Source organism: Lolium perenne, chromosome 4 (genome assembly GCF_019359855.2).
Source record: "Lolium perenne isolate Kyuss_39 chromosome 4, Kyuss_2.0, whole genome shotgun sequence".
Classification (NCBI taxonomy): domain Eukaryota; kingdom Viridiplantae; phylum Streptophyta; class Magnoliopsida; order Poales; family Poaceae; genus Lolium; species Lolium perenne.
In genome coordinates this window covers 8,882,992-8,907,643 of record NC_067247.2, presented here as the reverse complement: position 1 = coordinate 8,907,643, position 24,652 = coordinate 8,882,992, and the positions used below count along the sequence as shown (strand labels likewise).

The window sequence follows — 24,652 nt, the reverse complement described above, 5'->3', positions numbered from 1 at the left end:
TAAATATAAGTGTAGTAAGCATACAAATAAATTTTAGACTAGTGCCCTAATTGTTGAGGACCCGGGGCGAGCGCCTCTCTGCCCCGCCCTATGGGCCGGCCCTGAGTATGCAGACCATCACCTATTAATTTAGTTAAATTGATGTTGAGGCTAGCAAGGCTGGTAAGTGCTGGTGCAATCCATCAGTCGTGAAATAATAGTTGATCGACATACGAAACATTTGAACTTTTCAAGGGCATATGACATAGGGGACCAAAGTTCCAAGAAATCGAGGAAATGACCGTCACCGCTGTATATATGTAACGACCGGAGTACAGTTATCTTGTGTAGTGAGGATACTAACTTTACTTCATGACTTCATGTGCCCTATACGCGTCAGGTCTTCCACATTTAAATCCTCTACAATCCAAATGCACAGAGTTCATTCAAAGCAGTTAGGTTCCCGAGCTCCTCCAATGCATCAGATAAACTAATGTTAGGATTAATACGAGAGATCACCCACAGGCTGCTCATAATCCCAATTATTGGGGCCAGTTTTTAATTTTGGCCGCCTCCAAAAATATTTGTTTGAAGGCTGTTATTTCTTTAGAGGTTGCTATTTCTAAAAAGCTGTCGGCGGCACCGTTTGCAGCCTTTTTTGTTGGGGGCCAGAACCGCCACCGTTTTTCTACTAGTGTGAGCTACTGCACTTCAGATGAATTCTCCTGATAACCTAGGTCTGCTAGTACGCTATAGTAATTACCAACCGCGCATTAGTTATCACTTACTTGACGGTCTAAGACTAGTCATAATGGGAAATATCATACACTAGTATCATTCACATGATACTAGTTTATGATATTACCCCATAATGCATAGTATCATAATATAATGTGTTTGCCATTAATTTTTCTAGTTTTACGTGCTATGATACGGTATCATATTATGATTCACTTCCATCTCTCACCTCATTAATTGGTGCGTCACATCAGATTTTTTACCAACATGGCATGCATGATACTACTTATAATACTACCTCCATACCGGATTATAGGCCTATTACGCATTTCGAGAAAAACTTCAACTACTAATTTAGTCAACAAAATATGAAATATGTATCACAAAAATTATACTATTGGAAACTTCTTTTGAATATGAATCCAATGGTATAATTTTTTATCATATATCTCATATTTTGTTGACTAAATTTGTAGTTGAAGTTTTTCTCGAAATGCGTAATAGGCCTATAATCCGGTATGGAGGTAGTACTTCCATTGTGGCTAATCTAATGGCTACACCTAGTTTAACTGAAAGATAAAAGTAACTTTCCAAAGTCGGGTAGAAAACGACGATTTTGTGGAAGAGAAGACTCCAGTAGCTGATCTTCAATCGTAGTTCGATATAACATGCCGAAGCATTACACACCTATTTTTCAGTTAGAGCAAGACGAAGGGACAATCGTTGGTGAGGAAAATCTTAAAGTTTTCATCACTGAGTACTATAAGAAACTATTTGGGGAACCAACAAAAAACAATTTTTATATGAGAGAAGATATTTTTGCGGATATACCCCAGATCTCCCCTGAGGAAAACTCTTTCCTCACATATAAGTTCACTGAGGAAGAAGTATTTGAAGCTATTTCTCAAATGGAACAAAACAAAGCTCCTGGACCAGACGGGTTTCCAGCCGAGTTTTACAAGCACTTCTGGGAAACTATTAAGCACGATCTCATGAACCTTTTTTCGCAATTACAACAAGGTGATCTCGAGTTATATAAGCTTAACTTTGGGGTTATTACTTTAATACCTAAGAAAGAAGACGCTGTCCAGATCCAACAGTATAGACCTATATGCTTACTAAATGTGAGTTTCAAGATTTTCACCAAGGTAGGTACAAACAGAATAACCGGGATAGCCCACAAGGTTATTAAGCCTACACAATCTGCTTTTATGCCGGGACGACATATACTTGAAGGAGTAGTTGTCCTTCACGAGACCATTCATGATCTACACAGGAAGAAAATGGATGGGGTCCTTTTCAAAATTGATTTTGAAAAGGCCTATGTTAAAGTTAATTGGCCCTTCCTTCAACAAACTATGCGTATGAAAGGATTTTCGCCTATTTGGTGTAAGTTAGTGGCTAATTTTGTTCAGGGAGGATCAGTGGGGGTAAAGGTTAATGACGACATTGGCCATTACTTCTAGACTAGGAAGGGGTTGAGGCAAGGCGATCCTCTATCACCTATCCTATTCAATATAGTTGCTGATATGCTGGCAATCCTAATTGCAAGAGCAAAAGAGGATGGTCAGGTAGGTGGTCTTATCCCACACTTAGTTGAGGGGGGAGTATCCATTCTACAATATGCAGACGATACTATTCTCTTCAAGGAACATGACCTTCAGAAGGCTGTTAACATGAAGTTAATCCTTTGCATCTTTGAGCAATTGTCTGGACTTAAGATCAATTTTCATAAGAGTGAGATTTTCTGTTTTGGAAAGGCGAAGGATGTGGAGAACCAATATAAGCAAATCCTTGGTTGTGAAGCTGGTTCTCTCCCCTTTCGTTACCTGGGGATCCCGGTCCATTATAGAAAACTTCTCAATAGGGAATGGAATCCAGTAGAGAACCGCTTTGAACGAAAGTTGGGTTGCTGGCAAGGCAAGCTACTCTCATACGGAGATAGACTTGTACTTATTAATTCCGTCCTAACCAGCCTACCGATGTTTATCTTATCTTTTCTTGAAATACCTAAAGGGGTAAAGAAAAGATTAGACTTCTACAGGTCAAGGTTTTTTTGGCAAAATGATGAGCATAGGCGTAAATATCGACTGACTAGGTGGAACATTATTTGCCGACCTAAAGATCAAGGGGGTCTCGGGGTGGAGTTGTTAGATCTAAAAAACAAATGCCTACTCAGTAAGTGGTTGTTTAAACTCTTAAATGAGGATGGAGTATGGCAGGAGTTGCTGCATAATAAATATCTCCGGACTAAAACGCTGTCACAAGTGACAACAAAACCCACCGATTCTCCTTTTTGGAAGGGGCTCATGGGAGTTAAGGATGATTTTTTCTCTCGCGGCTCTTTCAGTTGGTAATGGTCAAAATACACGCTTTTGGGAGGACATATGGTTAGGTGACCAACCGCTAGCTAAGCAATACCCTTCGTTGTATAACATTGTCCGCCGGAGAAACGTTCTGGTTTCAGATGTTCTAACGAGTAATCCTCTGAATATCGAATTCAGGAGAACTTTATCTACTGATAAATGGGAGGTTTGGTTACTACTACTTCAGCGCCTAATCAGGGTTAACTTGACGGAACACCCGGATGTTTTTGTCTGGAAATTAACTACCAATGGTGTTTTTCGGTCAAATCGATGTACACAGACATGATGAATGGTCATACGGTTTTCTTGAACAAATATCTTTGAAAAATAAAGGTACCGCTGAAGATTAAGATTTTCATGTGGTTCCTTTATAAAAAAGTAATTCTCACAAAAGATAATCTCGCAAAAAGAAATTGGAATGGGTGTAAGAATTGTGTTTTTTGTGGATCTAATGAAACCATAAACCACTTATTTTTCGATTGTCCCTTCGCAAAGGTAATCTGGAGAACAATCCAGTATACTTTTAATATCCCTCCACCGGCCAATGTTACAAATATGTTTGGAAATTGACTAAATGGTGTTGATAAAATATCTAAAGCATAGATTCGAACGGGTATTTGTGCTTTGATGTGGGCTATATGAAATTGCCGCAATGATATTGTCTTTAACAGAAGCTCAAATGCTAAATTTTTACAGGTTATCCGAATGGTTACACACTGGATCCACGAATGGTCGTACCTACTACCGGAGGCTCAGCGTGCGCATATGGATTCTGGATGCAGCCGTTTGGAGACGGTTGCTCGGGATATCTACAACCAGGGTGGCTGGCAACTTATTAAGAGATTGCAACTTGCATAATTATATTTCCTTTTTATTTTCCGTTGGTTAAGTTTTACGTACACCTTATGTGTCTCTTGAGTTGTATAACTTCCGAATATTAAACAATGCAATAAAACAGCTGTGTGCATCTATTGATGCAGAGGTTGGGGCGATGCTCCCATTTCTAAAAAAAAAAAAGGAATACATAGACTAGCAGCGAGGCGATTCGGAGGCTCAGCTGGCCTGACACTTGATTTTTCTAAAATTACAAGGATAGTCTATTGGTGACGTAGTAAGATTTGCCATCTAGTATACTGTTGGACTTCTCCTGGAAAATTTAGAGCTACATGAAATGAACTCGTTGATGTCTCAGAGTTATTACTCCTAGGAATTACACGCAATGATATTGTCTTAACAGAAGCTCAAATTTTTAACAGAAGTGTTATAATTGGCTACACACTAGGAGGAATAAGCCACATGCCAGCTTGAGATTGATGCGGCGAATAGTATCCTACCTGCAGCTTCATGCTCCTCACATCCTCAGTGCACCTCTCGTTCTCGTGCCCATGGTATAGTGGTTGACTGAAAGCATTGCCGCTGAAGATACAGTTTTTCTCCACCCGGCCACGCCCACCAGTGGGCACTCTCACTTATACCTGGGCATGTGTCGGGCCGGGCCGGGCCTCGGGCCGGCCCGAGGTAGGCCCGATGCAAAAAAAATCCGGCCCAAGCCCGGCCCGGCCCGACCAAAATCCCACCAAGCCCGTCGGGCCGTCGGGCCGCGGGCCGGGCCGCAGTGTTAAAGTGCATTTTCGGGCTACCCAGGCCCGGCAGTCGGGCCAACATTTCTGGCCCAGGCCCGAGTTTTTCGGGCCGGGCTCGGGCCGGGCCGTCGGGCCGGGCTGCCCATGGCCAGATATACTCTCACTGCTTTGGAGCATGTTTTCCCTAAGAACAAGGCGTGCTCACCTAAGGTTGTCACCTCTACCCACTTTGGCGTGTTTTCTTGGCCGTCGTAGGCGAGCTCAAGGACCTCGACCGAAAGCATGGCCTTGTCGTTGCATCCCCGTGACCACCATGTTTTCGCCATTGCAAGCTTTCCACCCATATCGAACATGTGGTTTTTAGGTGCAGGGGCTGTGTAGCCGTAGCGGTTTCTGTAAACCGAGGGTTCACGCTCCTGCACGGATAGCAACCGGGTGACCACCACAGACAGAGGTGTGGCACCATCTTTTCGGTGATGTCGAACCTGACCAATTCCTTCAATTTCTTCATGATGGTGAGGCCATAGAGTTCTCCATTGCAGAGAGTGATATCTGCTAACCTCGATTGTTCTTGTGTCATGATCCACCCCTCTTCCTCCGGGCAGTCAACACGGCAGAGCGCGATACCGGATGAATATGTGAGAGCGACGAGGATGCAACCGTCCGACGTGGGTGCTTTGGAGAAGACTATCTTTTGGATGTCGCCTGGTCGTCCCTCGCGGTCGCCTGAAGGGACAAACTTTCCCTGCTTCATAGATAGTGGCACCTCGACGCCGGAGAGGAGGTTGATGACAACTAGCGTCAGGTGCTTGCGGATGCGGGTGAGCGTGGCGATCCAGCCGCCGTCGTGAGCTCTCACAAACCGCTTGAGCAGCGCTGCGCGCGGGAGCCGGGCGTGGAGCTCCTCGCAGTCCTCTGGGCAGAACATGCGCACTATCCTGTCGTCAGAGGATGAGATGTGCCATGGTAGGGCCGGCGGCGCCTCATGGCATGTCCCGGTCGCCGCATCTCGCCACGATGCGCAGACGGCTGCGAAGCGGACGCGTTGGGGCAAGCCGACGACCTTGGCGTAGACGAGGCGGAGGAGGTCGTCGGGGAGATCTGACCAGGTGTTGTACTCCATTGTGTTATCGTCCAAAGGTGCAATTGCTGTGCTGCAAGATTCGTTGATCACCGCAGGGACGGAAGAATATATAGCCATATGGATCGATTGTATGGCTGGAGTCGACCTCGGAGACCGATGTTGGTAGCAATTTGCATTGTCCGGCTGTGTTTGGTTCGATCTTTTTTTGCTTTAATCAATGCTTGCATGTGCATATATACGTGCGCCGGGAATAAGGACACGCACACCAGGGTGACGTCAGATCTCTGTTCATGATCGTCGTCATGGTAGCTAGCTCGTGTCTCCCTGTTCCTGATCCCTCTACGCTTAACTCACCATCTCTCTCGGTCCAGACGGAAGCGCCGGCATGGCCATGGATTATTCTTCTTCACGCGCTTTCTATTCGTCGACACAGGTATGTGTTTCCTTCTTGTCGGCTCGAATCATGTTCCCCCGATCCTCATATACGGGGCGAGCTGCATCCTCCATCGTGGAGTTAACTGAGCCTGAAGAGTTTTTGCTCAGTTGAAAAACAAAGCTTGAACTGACGAAACACAGCGTGAAAAGCAGAGCATCTTTTCTTTTGAAATGAACAGACTATTAGATTGATGCACTAGCCAAGTTTTCCAAAAGTCTGAACTGTTGGAAAGGGCTAGACTATATATTTAACACTCCCCCTCACGTCTAGGCTGGACAAACGGGAAGACACTAGACGTGGGATAAACGGGAGGCTGCAACTATTTTTAGATTAAATAGTGCGTAAGCCGGGGTTTGAACTTGAGACCTCCTGGCTCTGATACCATATTAGATTGATGCACTAGCCAAGTTTTCCAAAAGTCCGAACTGTTGGAAAGGGCTAGGCTATATATTTAACACAGACCATGAAAGAATATGTGTAAAATGGAGTGTATTTTATCTAGTTTATAGAAAGAGTATGTCGTCATTCATAGAGTTCAGCTCTGCCATATATAAATCATGACCGGCTTAGGATGAATAATTCGTTAGACATTTGTTGAAACTGTGTGAGAGATAAAACACACAAATGACTCCACCTAGGCGAGAATTGAACCGGGTGTTCGCCGCTACTTCTCTCTCTCATGCTACATTGCTACATGATTACTACACCACAAGATCAGGGGAAAACATCCACGTTGACTGCCAGTGATCGACACCCACACTGGTGGAAAAACAGGCTTCGGGTGAGCCCCATAAGTCGCGATGCTGCAGGATCCGCGACAAATGGTACCTTTAGTCGCGGTTCGGGAGGAGAACCGCGACCAAAGGCCTGGGCCCAGGGCGCTCGGTGGCCAGCCGGTGCACGTGGGGGGTCTTTAGTCGCGGTTGGCCAGGCCAACCGCGACTAAAGGTGCCCGAAGGCCTTTAGTCGCGGTTGGCCAGGCCAACCGGGACTAAAGCCCCTCCCCTATATATACCCATCCAGCAGCCAACACTTAGCCATTTGGTGCCATTCTCTTCACAAGCTCACAAGTGGGTGTTAGGTTTGCTTTTGGTTCCTCTTATGCACATAAGGTGTTTGATGAAATGCCCCAAGAGCATGAAACAAACATGATATGAAGTGTTGGAGCCACACTTGAGCTTTCTCATTTATTTTTTCCTCCTCGATCGCGGTTAGCAACTTGAACCTTTGATGTGTCGTTGATAAAATGTGCATGTGTGTGTAGTTCATTGTTTAATTTATATTGTTTGTAGCTAGTTAGTTTAACAAATGCATGATGGTTAATTATATATTTTATATTATAATAATGCAGATGAATCGACAATGGATGTACGGTAACCGACTCTCCGGCGAGTTCAGTGCGGGTTTGAAAGATTTCCTCGTAGTGGCTAATGCGAACAAGCAGGCGGGTATTGTTATCTGACCATGTGATAAATGTAAGAATCGGAAGGGTTACTCTTCCTCAAGAGATGTTCACATGCACCTGCTTCGGCACGGTTTCATGCCAAGCTATAATTGTTGGACCAAGCATGGAGAAAGAGGGGTTATAATGGAAGAAGATGAAGAAGGGGATGATTTCATCGATGAAAGCTATCTTGCTCATTTCGGTGATACTTTCATGGAGGATCTTTGAAGGTGAAGGGGAAGGTGAAGGGGAAGGTGAAGAAGAGGCACGTGATGATCCCGTTGATGATCTTGGTCGGACCATTGCCGATGCACGGAGACGCTGCGAAACTGAAAAAGAGAGGGAGAATTTGGATCGCATGTTAGAGGATCACGGGAAGGCGCTCGTACCCCGGATGCGATGATGGTCTGAAAAAGCTGGGCTGCACACTGGATTTGCTGAGATGGAAGGCACAGGCAGGTGTAGCTGACTCGGCATTTGAAAACTTGCTGAAAATGTTGAAGAATATGTTTCCAAAGAATAACGAGTTGCCCGCCACTACGTACGAAGCAAAGAAGGTTGTCTGCCCTCTAGGTTTAGAGGTTACGAAGATACATGCATGCATCAACGATCGCATCCTCTACCGCGGTGAATACGAGAATTTGAATGAATGCCCAAGTATGCACGCATTGCGTTATAAGATCGAGGCGATGACCCTGGTGACGATGTTGAGGGCCGTAAACCCAGGAAGAGGGTTCCCGCCAAGGTGATGTGGTATGCTCCTATAATACCACGGTTGAAACGTCTGTTCGGGAACAAAGAGCATGCCAAGTTGTTGCGATGGCACAAAGAGGACCGTAAGTCGGACGGGGAGTTGAGACACCCCGCAGATGGAACGCAATGGAGAAAGATCGACGAGAGAGTTCAAAGATTTTGCAGTGACGCAAGGAACATAAGATTTGGTCTAAGTACGGATGGCATGAATCCTTTTGGCGAGCGAGCTCCAGCCATAGTACCTGGCCCGTGACTCTATGCATCTACAACCTTCCTCCTTGGTTGTGCATGAAGCGGAAGTTCATTATGATGCCGGTGCTCATCCAAGGTCCGAAGCAACCCGGCAACGACATCGATGTGTACCTAAGGCCATTAGTTGATGAACTTTTACAGATGTGGGGCAGACCTGGTGTCCGTGTGTGGGATGAGCACAAAGAAGAGGAATTTGACCTACGAGCGTTGCTTTTCGTAACCATCAACGATTGGCCTGCTCTTAGTAACCTTTCGGGACTGTCAAATAAGGGATACAATGCATGCACGCACCGCTTACATGAGACTGAAAGTGTACATTTGCCAAATTGTAAGAAGAACGTGTACCTTGGGCATCGTCGATTTCTTCCGAAAGGTCATCCAAAGAAGAAAGAAAGGCAAGCATTACAACGGCAAGGCAGATCACCGGCCGAAGCACACGGAACACACCAGTCTTGAGGTATTTGATATGGTCAAGGGTTTGAAAGTCATCTTTGGAAAGGGTCTGGCGGACAATCAGTTCGAAGGGAGGTGACGGGCACGTAGCCATGTGGAAGAAGAAATCTATATTCGGGAGCTAGAATATTGGAAAGTCCTAGAAGTCCGCTCTGCAATCGACGTGATGCACGTTACGAAGAATATTTGCGTGAACATCCTAAGCTTCTTGGGCGTGTATGGGAAGTCAAATGATACAAAGGAAGCACGGCAGGACCAGCAAAGTTTGAAAGACCACGATGACCGGCATCCGGAACGGTTTCAAGGTCGTGCCGGCTACGCTCGACCAAAGAAGAGAAGGTCATCTTTTTTGAATGCCCGAGCAAGTATGAAGGTCCCGTCAGGATTCTCGTCCAATATAAAGGGAATAATAAACATGGCGGAGAAAAAGTTCCAAAACCTGAAGTCTCACGACCGCCACGTGATTATGACGCAATTGCTTCCGATTGCTTTGAGGGGCTCGCCGGAAAATGTTCGATCGCCCATTGTGAAGCTATGTGCATTCCTCAATGCAATCTCTCGAAGGTAATCAATCCAGAAGTTCTACCACGATTCTGAACGATGTGATCCAATGTCTTGTCAGTTTCGAGTTGGTGTTCCCGCCATCCTTCTTCAATATTATGACGCACCTCCTGGTTCACCTAGTCGATGAGATTTCCATTCTCGGTCCTGTATTTCTACACAATATGTTCCCCTTCGAGAGGTTCATGGGAGTATTAAAGAAATATGTTCGTAACCGTGCTAGGCCGAGAAGGAAGCATCGCCAAGGGCTATGGAAATGAGGAGGTAATTGAGTTTTGTGTTGACTTTGTTCCCGACCTTAAGCCGATTGGTCTTCCTCAATCGCGGCACGAGGGGAGACTAAGTGGAAAAGGCACGATCGGAAGGAAATCAATGATATGTATGGACGGCCATTCTCTGAAGCACACCACACGATTCGACCAATTCCAGCTTGGTTGCTCCGTACTTTGAGAAACACAAGAATATTTTACGCTCGGACAACCCCGGGAAGCCTCGAATCCTGGATTAGGAAGGCCCACATGGAGACTTTCGAGTTGGTTGAGAAAACATTTAATGAGTGACAATAAGGTTGTAGATCAGCTGTACATGTTGGCCAAGACACCATCTTCGACTATAACGACTTTCCAAGGGTACGAGATAAATGGGAATACATTTTACACGATCGCCCAAGATAAAAAGAGCACCAACCAAAACAGTGGTGTCCGCTTTGATGCAACAACCGAGAATGGGCAAAAGGTCACATATTATGGTTACATAGAGGAGATATGGGAACTTGACTATGGACCCTCCTTTAGGGTCCCTTTGTTCCGGTGCAAATGGTTCAAGCTAACGGGAGGTGGGGTAAAGGTGGACCAGCAATACGGAATGACAATGGTGGATTTCAACAATCTTGGTTATCTTGACGAACCATTCGTCCTAGCGAAAGATGTCGCTCGGGTTTTCTATGTGAAGGACATGAGTAGCAAATCGAGGAAACGGAAAGATAAGAAAACGATCGGTACATCATGCGATGATTCAAAGCGCCACATTGTTCTTTCGGGGAAAAGAAACATCGTGGGAGTGGAGGACAAGACAGACATGTCGAAGATTATAATATGTTTGCTGAAATTCCGCCCTTCAAAGTGAACACCGACCCAAGCATTAAGTTAAATGATGAGGATGCTCCATGGATACGGCACAATCGTAAGCAAGCGGGGACACAAGGGAAGAAATGATGTGTAATAATTTATTGTACCAAACTTTGTTGAATGAATCATGTGAATTATATTACCCGTGATGTGTTTGGTGTCCATTTTCGAATGATTCAATTGACTCGAGATAGCACCGATGATACATGAAATTTGGAGTGACTAAGTCATACTCACGCATGCATACATGAAATTTGGAGTGACTAAGTCATACTCCTTCATGGCTGAGAAATTTGGAGTGACTAAGTCATACTCCTGCATACATGAAATTTGGAGTGATTTAGTCATACTCCTGCCTAGGCGTATAATATGCATACTCGTAGTCTTCATAGCCGCCGCCGTTGTGACCGGTAGTCGTCGCCTTCTAAGTTGCCGGCATCGTCGTCGCTCGTCGTCGGCGTCGTCGGGCGGCGCTCGTGGCTCAAAGCGAGGGTAGCGCGGGCGGGGGATATCGCCGGCCGTGATGTAGTCCATGACGCTCTGCGAGTCCGGCCGTACCACCATAGCCGACGGCCGGCCTCGTGGAAGTTTCCGGGAGGCGACCGTCCTCCTCATACCCGGCGAGCGCCCTCTCACGCCGATTGATGAAGAAGGCGTCCCAAGTATGCTTTGGTTATCGGGATGCCAACGAGGATTCATCCGCTGCTCGGCGTGAGGTCGAGGTAGTAGTGGTTCGTAATGGCCGCCGGCGCGCGGTACCACGAGGGACGGGAGGGACCGGCACGCCGCCGGCGCTTAGGCTCCAAACTCCGGCAGCGAGGGACGCGGTAGCCCCGAGGGCAAGGGTAGTTCGAGGCGCAAAGCTCCTCCACCCGCCGGTAGGTTAGAGTGGGTGCGGTGGAAGCCATGAGAGAGTGATGAGAGATTGTAGAGATGTGATCTTTGGCCAAGGCGGGCTACCTATATGTACCGACAAATGGCGGGAAAAAATGGGAGCGGGAAGACAGGACGCGGGAAGAAAGAGGCGGGGAGAAAGTGGCGGGAAGAAATTGGCGGGAAAAAATTGGCGGGAAGAAAGAGGCCGAAAGAAATTGGCGGGAAACAATTGGCGGGAAGAAAGAGGCGGGAAGACAGGGAAGAAATGGCGGGAAGACGAGGAGGGAAGAGGGGGTCGGCGGAAAGAGGCGGGAAGAGGGGGTTTTAAAATTTTGAATTGAATTAGTTTTATTTTTCTGAATTTTTTGATATATTATTTGTATTTTAAGATTTTGAATTGAATTAGTTTTATTTTTATGAATTTTTTGATATATTATTTGTATTTTTAAGATTTTGAATTGAATTAGTTTTATTTTTATGAATTTTTTGATATATTATATGTATTTTAAACATTTTGAATTGAATTAGTTTTATTTTTCTTAGTTTTTTGATATATTATTTGTATTTTTAACATATTGAAATGAATTAGTTTTATTTGAATTAGTTTTATTTTTCTGAATTTATTGATATATTATTTGTATTTTTAACATTTTGAATTGAATTAGTTTTATTTTTCTGAATTTATTGATATATTATATGTATTTTTAAAATTTTGAATTGAATTAGTTTTATTTTTATGAATTTTTTGATATATTATATGTATTTTTAAAATTTTGAATTGAATTAGTTTTATTTTTATGAATTTTTTGATATATTATATGTATTTTTAATATTTTGAAATGAATTAGTTTTATTTTTCTTAATTTTTTGATATATAATTTGTATTTTTAATATTTTTAATATTTTGAATTGAATTGAAATGAGACAGGGGAGTGTGTTTATCAGGGCAAAATAATTACACCCACCCAAAAGCTTATTGAGGCAATGAGGGAGGCTCAAGAGGGGAGGATCAGGTTCAACAGAGAGAACGACGCCCTGACAAAAGCCCTCGGGAATCCTGAACACGGAGGACGTATACGAGGCATGGGGCCCATTCCGTGGAAAATAGGGTTCCCCCGGAACGATGACCCGTACGGTTACAGAAGCCGTAAGAGAAAGATGGATCGGGATGCAGATGTTGTGGCGAAGTTGGTAACGGAAATGGATGTGATGAAGAAAACCGTGAGTGTACTAGTCGCCGAAAGAGATGCGGCTCTGGCGCGACATGCCGAAGATCATCCAATGGATCTCGGAAGCCAGCGAGAGAAGAAGCAGCGTGGCTTCCACGGAGGCCTCACCGGTGCACCGGTGCACGATAGAAATTATCGCACCAGGAGCCTGCGGTGGTCGAAATTACCGCACCGGAGCCTCCTCGCTACCCCGTGGACGATATAAAGGAGATGAAAGCATGTCATCTGTATTATCCTATCGGGAACATGTCCATGAAGGTAGCCATCGGCAGTGCTTTACCACCTGGAGCACTCCACCACAACAACCCCATTCAAGATGGCTATGCTCGTGTGACGGTGGAGGAGATAGTCCAAGGGTTTGAGGACCTGGACATTGACATTGCTACACCTGAAGGGGTGAAAAGACTTGGAGATGTCAAGCGCCGAGTTCATTCTATGGCGAAGAAATTTATCAAGTTTCCGGGCGAGGCGCCAACAAGTCCACCCCCGTACGGTGGTGGTGGTGGCGGTGGCGGTGACGGTGGCGGTGGCGGTGGCGGTGACGGTGGCGGTGGCGGTGACGGTGGCGGTGGTGCTTCACCTAATACACCTCATTCACGTCAGCCCACGCCGCCGCCCCGGTCCTCGTCCGGCGGGTGATCGGACACCGGTACCGCCCCCAATCCACCTCCGGCGAAGAAGCGAAGCAGTCCTGGGTTATTAACCCGGACCCTTACGTACCTAAGAAAACAAAGGTACCGGAGGTATCACCGAAGCCTCTCCCCACGAGGCCTTGGGAAAGTAGTGCCGAGGAAGTCGAGGCGGCGCGGCTGCTGATTTAGAGAAATGGAAGGCGAGCGTCAAGAGGAAAATAGAGGGCGAGCCCAAGCCGGTATATTCGACAAGGAAAAGCAAAGGCTAAGTCATTTTTGAACACACCGTCCCAAGCCGCGAAGAATCGCACGACGACTATTTACGTGAACTTCGTAGGCAAGCACTCGCGTTCAAGAACGAGAAAGAGTTGGCGGAGAAGAAAGCCGTGAAGGACGAGGCCGAGTCAAAATTAGAAAGGGGGAAAGAAGTTGCCCAGCTCGGGGAACAAAGTAAACAATCGATCGCCCCGCTCATAGTGCAAGCCGCCGATCCGGATGCCCCGATATCATAGCAGCTGCGGCAAGACATGGATTGACCGTAACGAGTGCCGAGAGAACAAGCGGCCGAGTTAGGTATCACTCTTCGTGCCTTTGCTAGGCCTTGATGAGGCGCCAATGAAGGACGTAGTATTTACATATGTGAAGAATGGCCCTCTCGTCGAGCTGCGCAGGAAGGGGATCTACCTCGACAAATGCTAGGTCTGCTAAATTGGTACAAGGGTTACATAAAACATAAAAACGCCAAAGACTATATCTATGCGGAAGTTAGATATGAGCATCACTTCAAACATTACCGGGTACAAATTCCTCTGAGTGAATTGTTCCACTGTTCAATCTGCGCGACCTCGACAAATCTATCATCGGTTGCTACGTTACGTAAGTGATTTATTAATTTCTACCCCATCTCGTTCATTGCACTGCTGTCCTAACTATCTTGTTGTGTACGCTATTATGCGAGAATGAAGAAGCGGGAAATGCGAATAAGGAACATCCATGATGTTGGGTTCATTGACCCACACATCGTTAATTCACATGTGTTAGAACACCACCCGCCGACGTGGAGGATGACTGTGGCGGTTTATTAGAAAACGACAACGAGAAAAGTGATATTCTATTTCCTTACCATTTTGGGTGAGTGTTTCTGTCTTGAGCACATTCTCTTTTGTTTACTCCATGCATGGTATGTGGCTAATCGATGAGTTATGCATGATTTGTGCATGTATCGTGTCCGCAGGTTCCACCGGATTCTTATGGTAATTAAAGTTCAGACCTCCTCGGTTCTCGTCCACGACTCTCTGAATATGGATCCGGCGCTTTGGGCGACATGAGAAAAATGATGCAAAAGTAATTATTTTCATTCATTTGCGCTCTATATCGATCGGCCTATTTCGTTCATCATTTCCTAATATCAAGTAACTAATTAATAACTCTCTTGTTTATTTAATTTTCTTTGCCTCGTAGGGTTTGGAGACGGTTCGTAGATACCAAGGTCGGTGAATTCAAAAAAGAGCTACATTTTAAAATGGCGGTGCGGACTGGGGATACTCAGCCACCGGGGACCAACCTATGTGGATACTATGTTTGTGAGAGGATCCGGAGATCTTTGCAATGAGCGGGACCGGTACGTGTGAGAACAACATCACGAGGAATAACCTCCGGAAGACGCTTAGTCCGTAAGCTCGCTTCCGACCACTTCATGAGGAACTAGCTGGATGGTTGGCGAGGGAAGTCATCGATCCTAAAGGAGAACACTATTACGATGACGTAGAACTTTATATGCACCAGAATTTGTAACTAACTTGTTCAAAATTGTATATGGTCATCCGATATTGAATATATATTGTATATGGTCATCCGATATTGAATATATATTGTATATTCCTCTTGAATTCTTTTTGGTTCTAATTTCAAATTTGTTTGAAATTGTACATTCATATGCATGTATGTATACTGATCTTAGTAGAATATGTGAAACTCCTTCAAAATTAAAACCCAAAAGAAATAAAATAATACAAATTAAAAAGAAACCAGATTTAGGGGGAGGGGGGCTAAAACCCTAAACCCTGCGGAGGCCTTTAGTCGCGGTTGGCCTAAATATGTGAAACTCCTTCAGAATTAAAACCCAAAAGAAATAAAATAATACAAATTAAAAAGAAACCAGATTTAGGGGGAGGGGGGCTAAAACCCTAAACCCTGCGGAGGCCTTTAGTCGCGGCTGGCCAGAAGAACCGCGACTAAAGGTCCTCCGCCCTGGCGCTCGCCTGCGGCCCACGTGGACGGGCCTTTAGTCGCGGTTCGTAAGGAACCGCGACTAAAGGGGGGGGCCTTTAGTCGCGCAGCTTTGGTCGCGGTTGCGCCACCGCGACTAATGGCAGTTGCCAACCGCGACCAAAGCCCTTTTTTCCACCAGTGCCATCTGTGGTTTGCTCATAGTTCGCGATTTGATATTGAATATCTCACAAGTGTTGGCGAAATAGATAGTATCCTTTCCCTCATCAGTATAGGCGGAAATTGACTTGCAATAGCGTTTGCTGATGAAAAGCACTTGACCACCAAGTCCATCTAAAACCGGCACCCACACACCTTTGCGAACAGAAGCTTCAAAAACCTCTATCTTGCGAGTGCGGTTGATGCCTTCTTCTTTAGGCACCTGTAAGTGCCTTCTCATCATGAGTAACTTTCCACGTGACTGGACCAAGTACCAAATGACCATAATGAAATCATGTGATTCATGTGACACGTCAGTATCTTTCAGGTAGGCTATACCCTCAAGAACCTTGTGGTCTACAAGAGATATGATATACTGTGACGAGCTCAAAACGCCATGCAATAGCAATAAACGTCATGGAAGACCCCTCTGTGACGTAGTTTGAGCGTCACAAGTATCGTCACGGAATCCCCGTCACAGATTACTCTCTCGTGACGCGGCGCGCGAAAAAACGTCACCGAATATAGATGATGTCATGTGTGATGTTAGCACTTAGGATGGCATCCAATGGCTGGAAACGTCATTGATGAGCGTCACAGATGTGAATTATGCTATTTATTTAAATTAGAAAATATTGGTATTTATGCATTTTTTTTATTTTTCCCGAAAATAAATTTTTATTCCTTATATAATTTCATAATTATTTTTGCAATAAATAAGTATTATTCCTAGAGTTGCTTTTGTATGTAATATTAATTAATAATTTTTGAATATAATATACATTAGATTGTGAATTAAAATTAATTTTAAATACATATGACAAATATAATCAATTACCATTAAAATCTCAATATATATCTTAGTCACCAAATATCATGGTACATAACTGAATAGGTTGCACTAGAAAATTGACATCACTGGAAACAAGCAAACTAAGTTCATGTTAGAATAGCACCATCAAGTATGGTGCGTAGTTTTGAGTTGCATGTTTCCCTGCGAGGAAGCTGATAAGGTTGTGGTGTTCATCTTGCTTCTTTTCATATGCTTCTTAGCTCTTCTTCATATCCGACAGTTCTTATCGCTTCCTTTACATCTATTCAAGTGCATCCTATTGCATTTTAACTCTCTCAGTTGTTGGTACATCACATTTGTCTCTATTGCCGCTCTTCTGTTGTTCAACTTTTTCTTCCAACTCTGGATGCGTTCTGCAATAGTTGGTGTCCTAGACCTCCTAGGTCTTATTGGTACCCCATGTTAGAAAGGATGGTGCTTGAGGAAATGTGCTCCTATGGAACTTCAGCCACAATCTGTGTGTACCAGATACCAAGGTGCTCATCTTCAGGTTGTGCTTGCAGTTTCCTAGCAAGTCTGTAGAAGAAAAAGCATCGTTGGTCAAGTTAGATAAAGGCGATACATTCAATTAAACTTACAAAAGCATAGTACGAGCCATAAAAACTTACAAAATATGTAATTGACTTTCATGGAGCAAATAACCAACAACAAGTCATCAAGTAGCTCCACTAGCACATAAACAGCCAGGCAGTACAACAAGCAGCCAGAAGCACGAAATCAACCAGCCGCATAGCAAGCAGCCCCAACACAGCAACAACCAGCAAGATAGCAAGCCATCCAAGGAACTTCTCGCTGAAACCATATTGCCGCAGCACCTCGAAGAGGAAGGGCCAAGAGAGGGAGACAAACGCAGGCGCCAAGTCAATCTTGAGCAGAATCCGCGGATCCCCGAGCTGGTGTAGCAAGCGTGCAGAATTCTTGACTAGAACAAAGTTGTCGTGAAGTGTTCTCCCTAATATGAAGGCGTTCTGTGCTGTACTGGCAAGGCTGTTCAGTTTGGGGCCAAGTCGAGGCGCGTTGGCGAACTTAAATCTGAAACTATTTGACTACTATGTACAGATCTGCACTTGTACTAAACAAGTTAACTCCTTAACTTTCTACTCCAATAACAGCATGACTCAAGCACACAACAAGATGATCATAAACAGAGCACTGCTATAGCAGTTCTAACTTTTAGATTGCACTAAAATTTTCAGAGATCGCATAGTTCGCTTCAATTCTGAACTCCAAAATTCTTTTAGACAATCGTGTGCACACAACACTCATTAACATAGTCACACTGATTCTATGCTAGCAAAAAAATAAGTACAATAGTGTACACCCAAAACAGAGATGTGTGGAGAGTGGATTTATAGAACCGGGCGACATGTGCTCCCGGACCAACTCGAGATTCTATTGGTCCAACGCGATGTGGGGTTTGGTACACCAGCTCGTATTTATTTTTTTCCATTAACTCAGTTTGTACAGTACATACTACTTCTACCATTCCGTGGCCCCCCCATGTGGTCCTGCACAAGGTCAGGGGACCATCTCTCTCCCTGAGACAGTGAAACGACGGCCTCCTCACAACTGTCACGCACCAGCGGCGGCAAGGAACGCCGGGTCCGCGTCCTTTTTCTTCGAGCATGGCCAGTCGAGCGGCGGTGGACGCGGTGGTGCCCCTTCTCGCCTCGGTGGCACACAAAGCGATGAGCTGCCGCTCGCCTCGGCTGCGCGTGCGAGGCTCGGTAGCTGCAGTAGCTTGCTGGCCGCATGCGCGCCCCACCCGCTCAACGACGACGACGACGTGGCGGCCCTGACGCGACTACAACGCTGCCACGTCCGCGCGCTTCCGACACGCCCGCCACGTCCGCGTCGTTGGCCGCTTCGGGGCGCTGCCAGGCTGCTCGGTCTCGAGCTCTGGGACGGGGATGGTGGGGTGCGCCGCGGCCATGTCAAAGGCGTCGCTGGACTGGGAGCTCTTGCTTGATTCAGCATCGTGCTTGACGACGGACGACGCGTGCGCCGCGGCGACCTCTTCCTCCTCGTCCACGAGGACGACGACCGGTGTTGATGCTTGTCGTTGCCTAATCGACGGTACCCCGGAGGAGGGATCCTCACGAGGGGGAGAAGAAGTAGGGGCCATAGGGCGGAGTGCTCTCGGGACGGTGGTACGCGAGTTACCCAGCTTCGGAACACCTGCACGATGACAGGGCCTACTGCTGCTTGTCTGGAATTATCTGGGCGCTTTCGCGTTGTTACAATGAGTTGTGGTTGTCCCTCTAGGGCTCCCGGGATCCGGCTTATATAGACGCTCGGATCTAGGGTTTACACGGAGAGTCCTAGCCGGAATACAAGTTGCCTAACTACGGTACAAAGCCTTGCCGTGTACGTCAAGGATCCGCCTTCCTTCTAGGACACGCTGGATCCGGATACTTCATGGGCCTTCACGGATCCGGCCTCCTTCGTAGGTCGGTTAGGATCCGGCTCCTCGTTCCTGGGCTGGACTTCATCCTTCATGATCTACAGCAACTGGGCCGCCCGATGGGCCACATGCCTCACCACCAACTATGGGCCACCCGGGCTTGCCGGATCTAGGCCACGCCGTTGATATACCCATAAAGTATACCCACAACAGTAGCCCCCGAAGTTCTCCGAGATTCATCATTCCTCCGACTTCATTCAGCTCGGAAACGAAGAGAATCTTGAAGAGCTTCAAAACTTCTTACTTGATTCCGGGTTCACTTCGCCGGAAATTCTCCATCTTCAGATCATGCCAACAACGGAAAGTCCACTCTCCCAGCGCACAACTTCCTCATTTCCCGCGCTAAATTTTCGCAGATGCAAATCTTTAGCCGGAATTTCCGGGAGTGCGTGGTTAAGTTACCTTCACGTCATTTTACCGCGCTTGACCTAAAACACGTGTCATCCATCCAACGGTGCGACCGTTCCGTTCCCACCATCGGATCTGGATCCCGAATCTCAGCGTGCGGTCTATAAATACCCCGCGGTTCGGTAAAATCTCATTCTTTCACCCCTTTTCACCACCTCGTCTTCCTCCTCGCGCCGCGCCGCCCACCAGATCTCGACTCCGGCGAGCTTTTGCCACGGTGAACTCCGCGCGCCGCCAAACCAAGGCTCCCCTCGCGCCAAGATTCCCGCGGTTGAACGAGAATTTCGCTCCGCCGCCGATTCGTGGTCACGCAAGACGATTTCCTTCAAGTTCGGCGACCTCATCTTCGCCGGAGCTCCGTCGAGCCACCGCGCCATTAGCGGTAAGTGCGCCGGTCTTGTAGAAGATAACCTAGTGTAGAAGATAGACTTAGTGATCCGGGTACTCAAATACTTCGTATGGGCGCAGCCGGAAGCATGCCACTCGAAACGTCGCATTGCACTGGTAGCTCTCCGAGTAGCCCTGATCCCAATCAAATGGAACCCATATGCCCGGATCCCATATCATTCCTGCCACCATATGTTTCCGACATCAGACTAGCTCAACCTTTTTCCGCATCTTCGGCCGCTCCAGTAGGATCCCTTCCCTTCAAGAGCTCCAAGAAGAACTCGAAGGACAAGCTCGGATGGCAGCAAAGGTGCAGGAGGCGGAAAACAAGAGGGCGTCCAAAGCCCGGATCCGCGAAGGAGAGCGGGGTCAGTGGTGGCCTTGCGCAACTACCGATGTGGAGCTTAGAGAGCTCCAGAACGAGGGCATGATCTCCTCACATTGGAGTTTCACGCGCGACTCCGATGCCCCCAAGCCTGAAGCCGGAGAAATTGTCATGACCAAAGCTTGGGTGGAACGCGGACTTTCACCTCCCTGTTCGGAATTCTTCCTCTCCGTCCTCAACACATATGGGCTCCAGCCCCACAACATCTGCCCAAACTCTTACCTTCTCCTGTCCAACTTCGTGACTCTCTGCGAAGGACACCTTGGGATCCGGCCAGACGTCAAGTTATGGCAGTTCTTTTTCCGGGTGAAGAAAGAAACCAAGGACAAAGCAATGGTGAACTGCGGAAGCATGACATTTATGCTCCGCCCTAGTCGCATGTATCCTCCCCATGACTCGCATGAATCCGTCCCGTCTTGGGAACGCCGGATGGTTCTATGAGAAAACGCCTCGATTCCGGATGTCCACGAAGGCCTGCCCCGGTTATCAACGAACCTCCGGAAGAGCTTGCAAGCTGGAGCTTCGTCCCTTCGCTTGCCCGGACCCGATCTTGGAAAAGGCTGCGCGGAGAATCTCTGGTTAGTCCACGACGGGCTGGCCGGAGCCCAGCTCACACTTAGCTGGTTCTCCCGGAGAATCCAGCCTCTACGCTACAACGCGCTTGATGTGCGCTTATACGGGCGGATGATCTTCTCCGGGTTACCCGCCACGATCTTCCGGCCGACTCTACGAAGAGGAGGTTCAAGACGCTGGTGAAGATTAGAGGGCCAACGGGTCCGGAGCGATCAAGGATATATACACGAACGACCAATGTCCTCCGGTAAGCTTTGTTCTTTTCGTTGATTCAAACTTCGCAAGTTTTTTGATGTTATCTTTAATTCTTGTTTTATTTCTTCCAGCTCAACACTTTGGCGGAGGAAAACTTCCGCACCATTCTTCGTGTTCCCGTTAGCGGCGACGCGGCGGAGGAGGCTCCGGACGACGACGAGGAGGAAGAGGAGCAAGCACCCCGCAAGGCGGCCCCTCGACCTACAAAGCGTCCCCGCGCCAAGGTTTCCCAGACCGGGCCGGGACTAGCGGCGAGGCCTCCGCCAAGAAGCCCAAGACGTCAAAACCACCTCCGCTGGACTCAAGGAAAGCGGAGCGTGCGCGCCTAAGGATGCTCTCAACAGCTGGCCAGCGCACGCGGCCCATCATCCCCGGCGCCCCGTAAGTTTCCGAACATGATGCAACTTTAACTTGGCGAAATTATCTTTTGTCTAATCCCTTTCACTTGTTTGCAGGAATCCAAGCACCACGTGCGGCGTCGTCGTAGGCGAGCGCGGCGGCCTCGATCGGCGGAGTGCCGGAGTGGAAGGTGCCGAGCCAGACGCGGACGCCCTTGACGGGGTCACGGATCTCGACGGCCCACTTGCCCCACGGCCAGCGCCGCACGCCCCTGTACTGCGTCGGCTCCACCTGATCCTGTACCACCATCACGTCCTCCTCGGAGTCGTCGTCGAACATCCGGAACGCCGCCTCGAAGTCATCTTCGGCCGCGGCAGCCTTCCGCTGCTGCTTGCCTGTGGCCAGAGGTGGCCGCGTTCAGGCGGCCGAAACTTCTTGGGTTTGCTTTCTCTGTGTCTGTGAGATGCTCCGTTGCTCTTCTTTTGCTTTGTTGCTTTGCAGTGAACTCGCATGAACGCCGCCTGAACACCTGAACGCCGCCGGCAGATCTTGGCGGCCGAAAAAAATCTCAACGTGCGACGCTGGTGCAGCCCTTCTTGCCAACCACTTTTGACCCAGCCCACCACCGGCCATTAATTAAATTCATCGAGAGGACGGAGAGTGGAGAAGGCAGACCATCTGACATGCTTTAAGTGCGGACCTCGTGCCTGATGTATTCAACCGGTATCTCTAGTTGTATAGGAAAAAGGCATGCTGCTGTTGTAGAACCCACCTCTACGTGGACCAATCATAGTCTGGCTCTTTCCAGGTTCATATGCCCGCCGGTTCAATCTCGACTTTTCCGAGATGTGTGTCTCTATTCAGCTAGTTAACATATGTATACTACAGTCTTGTGTGCAACACGTATGCAGATGATTCACTTGCTTTTAGTTAGCTAAATATGATTATAAGATTTGAGAAACAATGCATAACTTTTGTGTGCTTACAAACCTGTCAAGAATAATTAGTCCATAGATACTCTGTTTTGATAGACTTAAAAATGACTATTCCTGCTCTCTTTTTTCTTTAAAATGTTAATGAACTCAGCAACGCCCACCCAAAAGAAAGGAAACCATTAATCGGAAAATCTCATCTGCATTATCTACTATGTATATGACATTATCTAAAATATTCATGAACATGTTTGAAAGAAAGGCATTATCTACTACGTATGACATTAAGACATAGTACTTTTTATTCGACATATGTAGAGCTGGCTCCTGCTTCTATTCTCCCCAGATACCTCATCGGCATCATCAGCCTCCCCATCATCATTGGGCTCATATTCGGAGGCACTCCCACCATCCTAACCTTTGCACATTTGTTTGTCATTTGCATTCTGACCGTATAGCGATTAGATTTATATGATAGCATGCTTGACTCTACGTTGATTTGAATAAACTCTGAACCGAACTACTTAAAATACAGAGAGCATGGAATTACAGACGCAATTCTCAGTTAAAATATGAGCTACTCTCTGTAAAAGAACATACTGTAGGTAATCTAATAGAAGTCACGTTGATATTAGGTAATAAGGTAGATGCTTGTTCTACGAGAAACTCAATTCGGCTCCCGGGTGCGTATGATCCCTATACCATAAAAACATATTTCCAAGTGTTAAAAAATTTTGATAAAAAAATTTACATGTACATCTCCATAATATATGTGTATTCGTCAAGTTTCATGAAAAGATGATATTTTTTGTAGTCTAAGCGAAAAAGAGAAAATTTATCTTGTGACAAGTCTTTGTTTCAGCACCGAATTTTGTCTTTTTAACACACGCCACATGACATGTCGATTTTTCATGAAACGACTTTGTGAGCGCGTAGCACATGAAGATGTACGTGCGAAATTTTTGTTTCAATTTTTTTAACATTTTAAAATGTGTCTAACATGTATTTTGAAATAAAGGGAGCATACGCTCCCATGTGCCAAAACATCACTCCCCTTGTTCTACTTCTCTGCATAATTCCTATAACTAACGGACATCTCAATATTGCTATTCGAAGGTAAGACAAACAAAAAATAATGGATTGACTGAGAAGGAATTAGCTAAGGAAAGTACCTGGTGACGATGTATTCTAGTATGTGTGCCTCAACGGAGCAGAATACCTGCTAAAAGAAAGTCTTGTTTTTTCCTACAGACTTCGTGCCTGCAAATGGTTTCTCCAATCTACTCGAGTACCAATACAGGTTTCTGAATAAAAGGAATTAGCTACTCTACAATGATACGTCATAGAGCATTTTGCCTCTGTATATTTGATTATGGGAGGGGAGGCCGGCGGCCGCTGCGATGCAGCAGGTTGGAGCGGTTGAATCGGAGGGCTCCACCGATCTGGAAAATGGAGAGTGGATGACTCCGTGCAGGATAAGATTGTGGGGAATGGAACTGACCGATGGGCCTCTAGGCTAGCTACGGAAAAAAATTCTATGGGGCAGGGCCCCATAGTCTCTCCCGTGAGGCCCCTTCTCAGATTTTGCCACCTAACCCCGTAGCACACATCTTAAAGTACGTTGTTCCCTATTCATAACCCACTTGATACGTACGTATAGTATTGCTTCCTAGTGTATCGATCTGTTGTTGTTGCAGCAACGACCACGCACTGGCGAGACGACGGCCTGGCTTCGCCTTCAATCTCCGCCGCCGTAGCGACCTTTCACTGGCCCGATCTCCGGTGACAGCGATTCAAGAATGAAGATCTCGTCGTGCCATTCTCTTCTCTTCCCCCGCTACTCGGAATCCCCTTTGAATTTTTTGACATCTCTCCGGCAAGCGGCGGCAACGAGCCACACCGACGAGTCACCTGTTCACCTCCTCCTCCGTTCAATCGAGCATATAGGGTGAAGCGATGGAATCATGGAAGTGCCTACCTCGGCAGAGAGGCAAATCCATAAGTACAATTCCAAGCCTAATTCGTCGTCACATCTGTGTTCAATATCCAAACAGTTCGAGTCTGTAAATAAATGGTGTCTAGATGTCCGGTCGTACTGCTACTATGATGAATGATT

The 24,652-nt window shown here is 46.6% G+C and overlaps 1 protein-coding gene and 1 long non-coding RNA gene across 2 annotated transcripts; both read right to left on the bottom strand.

Moving 5' to 3' along the window:
* Positions 1-344: 344 nt before the first annotated feature.
* On the bottom strand, positions 345-5,789 carry LOC127346541 (uncharacterized). Its single transcript, XM_051372833.1, has 3 exons — positions 5,130-5,789; positions 4,895-5,082; positions 345-399 (listed from the first exon to the last, which is right to left on the bottom strand). The coding sequence occupies exons 1-3, from the start codon at positions 5,787-5,789 to the stop codon at positions 345-347; spliced, it is 903 nt and encodes a 300-aa protein (XP_051228793.1).
* A 10,939-nt stretch (positions 5,790-16,728) lies between these two features.
* Positions 16,729-23,190, bottom strand: LOC127291724 (uncharacterized). The gene is made up of 2 exons (XR_007844688.2): positions 22,835-23,190; positions 16,729-17,309 (listed from the first exon to the last, which is right to left on the bottom strand). It is a non-coding gene; the product is annotated as an uncharacterized lncRNA (long non-coding RNA).
* Between the last annotated feature and the right edge of the window lie 1,462 nt (positions 23,191-24,652).

Bases quoted from the DNA above. Each gene is read 5' to 3' on its own strand.
- LOC127346541 (XM_051372833.1), bottom strand. From the start codon at position 5,789: ATGGAGTACAACACCTGGTCAGATCTCCCCGACGACCTCCTCCGCCTC. The intron at 5,083-5,129 runs GTGCCACACCTC...CTATCCGTGCAG, and splicing joins TCGACATCACCGAAAAGATG to GAGCGTGAACCCTCGGTTTA. The intron at 400-4,894 runs GTGGGTAGAGGT...TTTGGATTGTAG, and splicing joins GGCCAAGAAAACACGCCAAA to AGGATTTAAATGTGGAAGAC.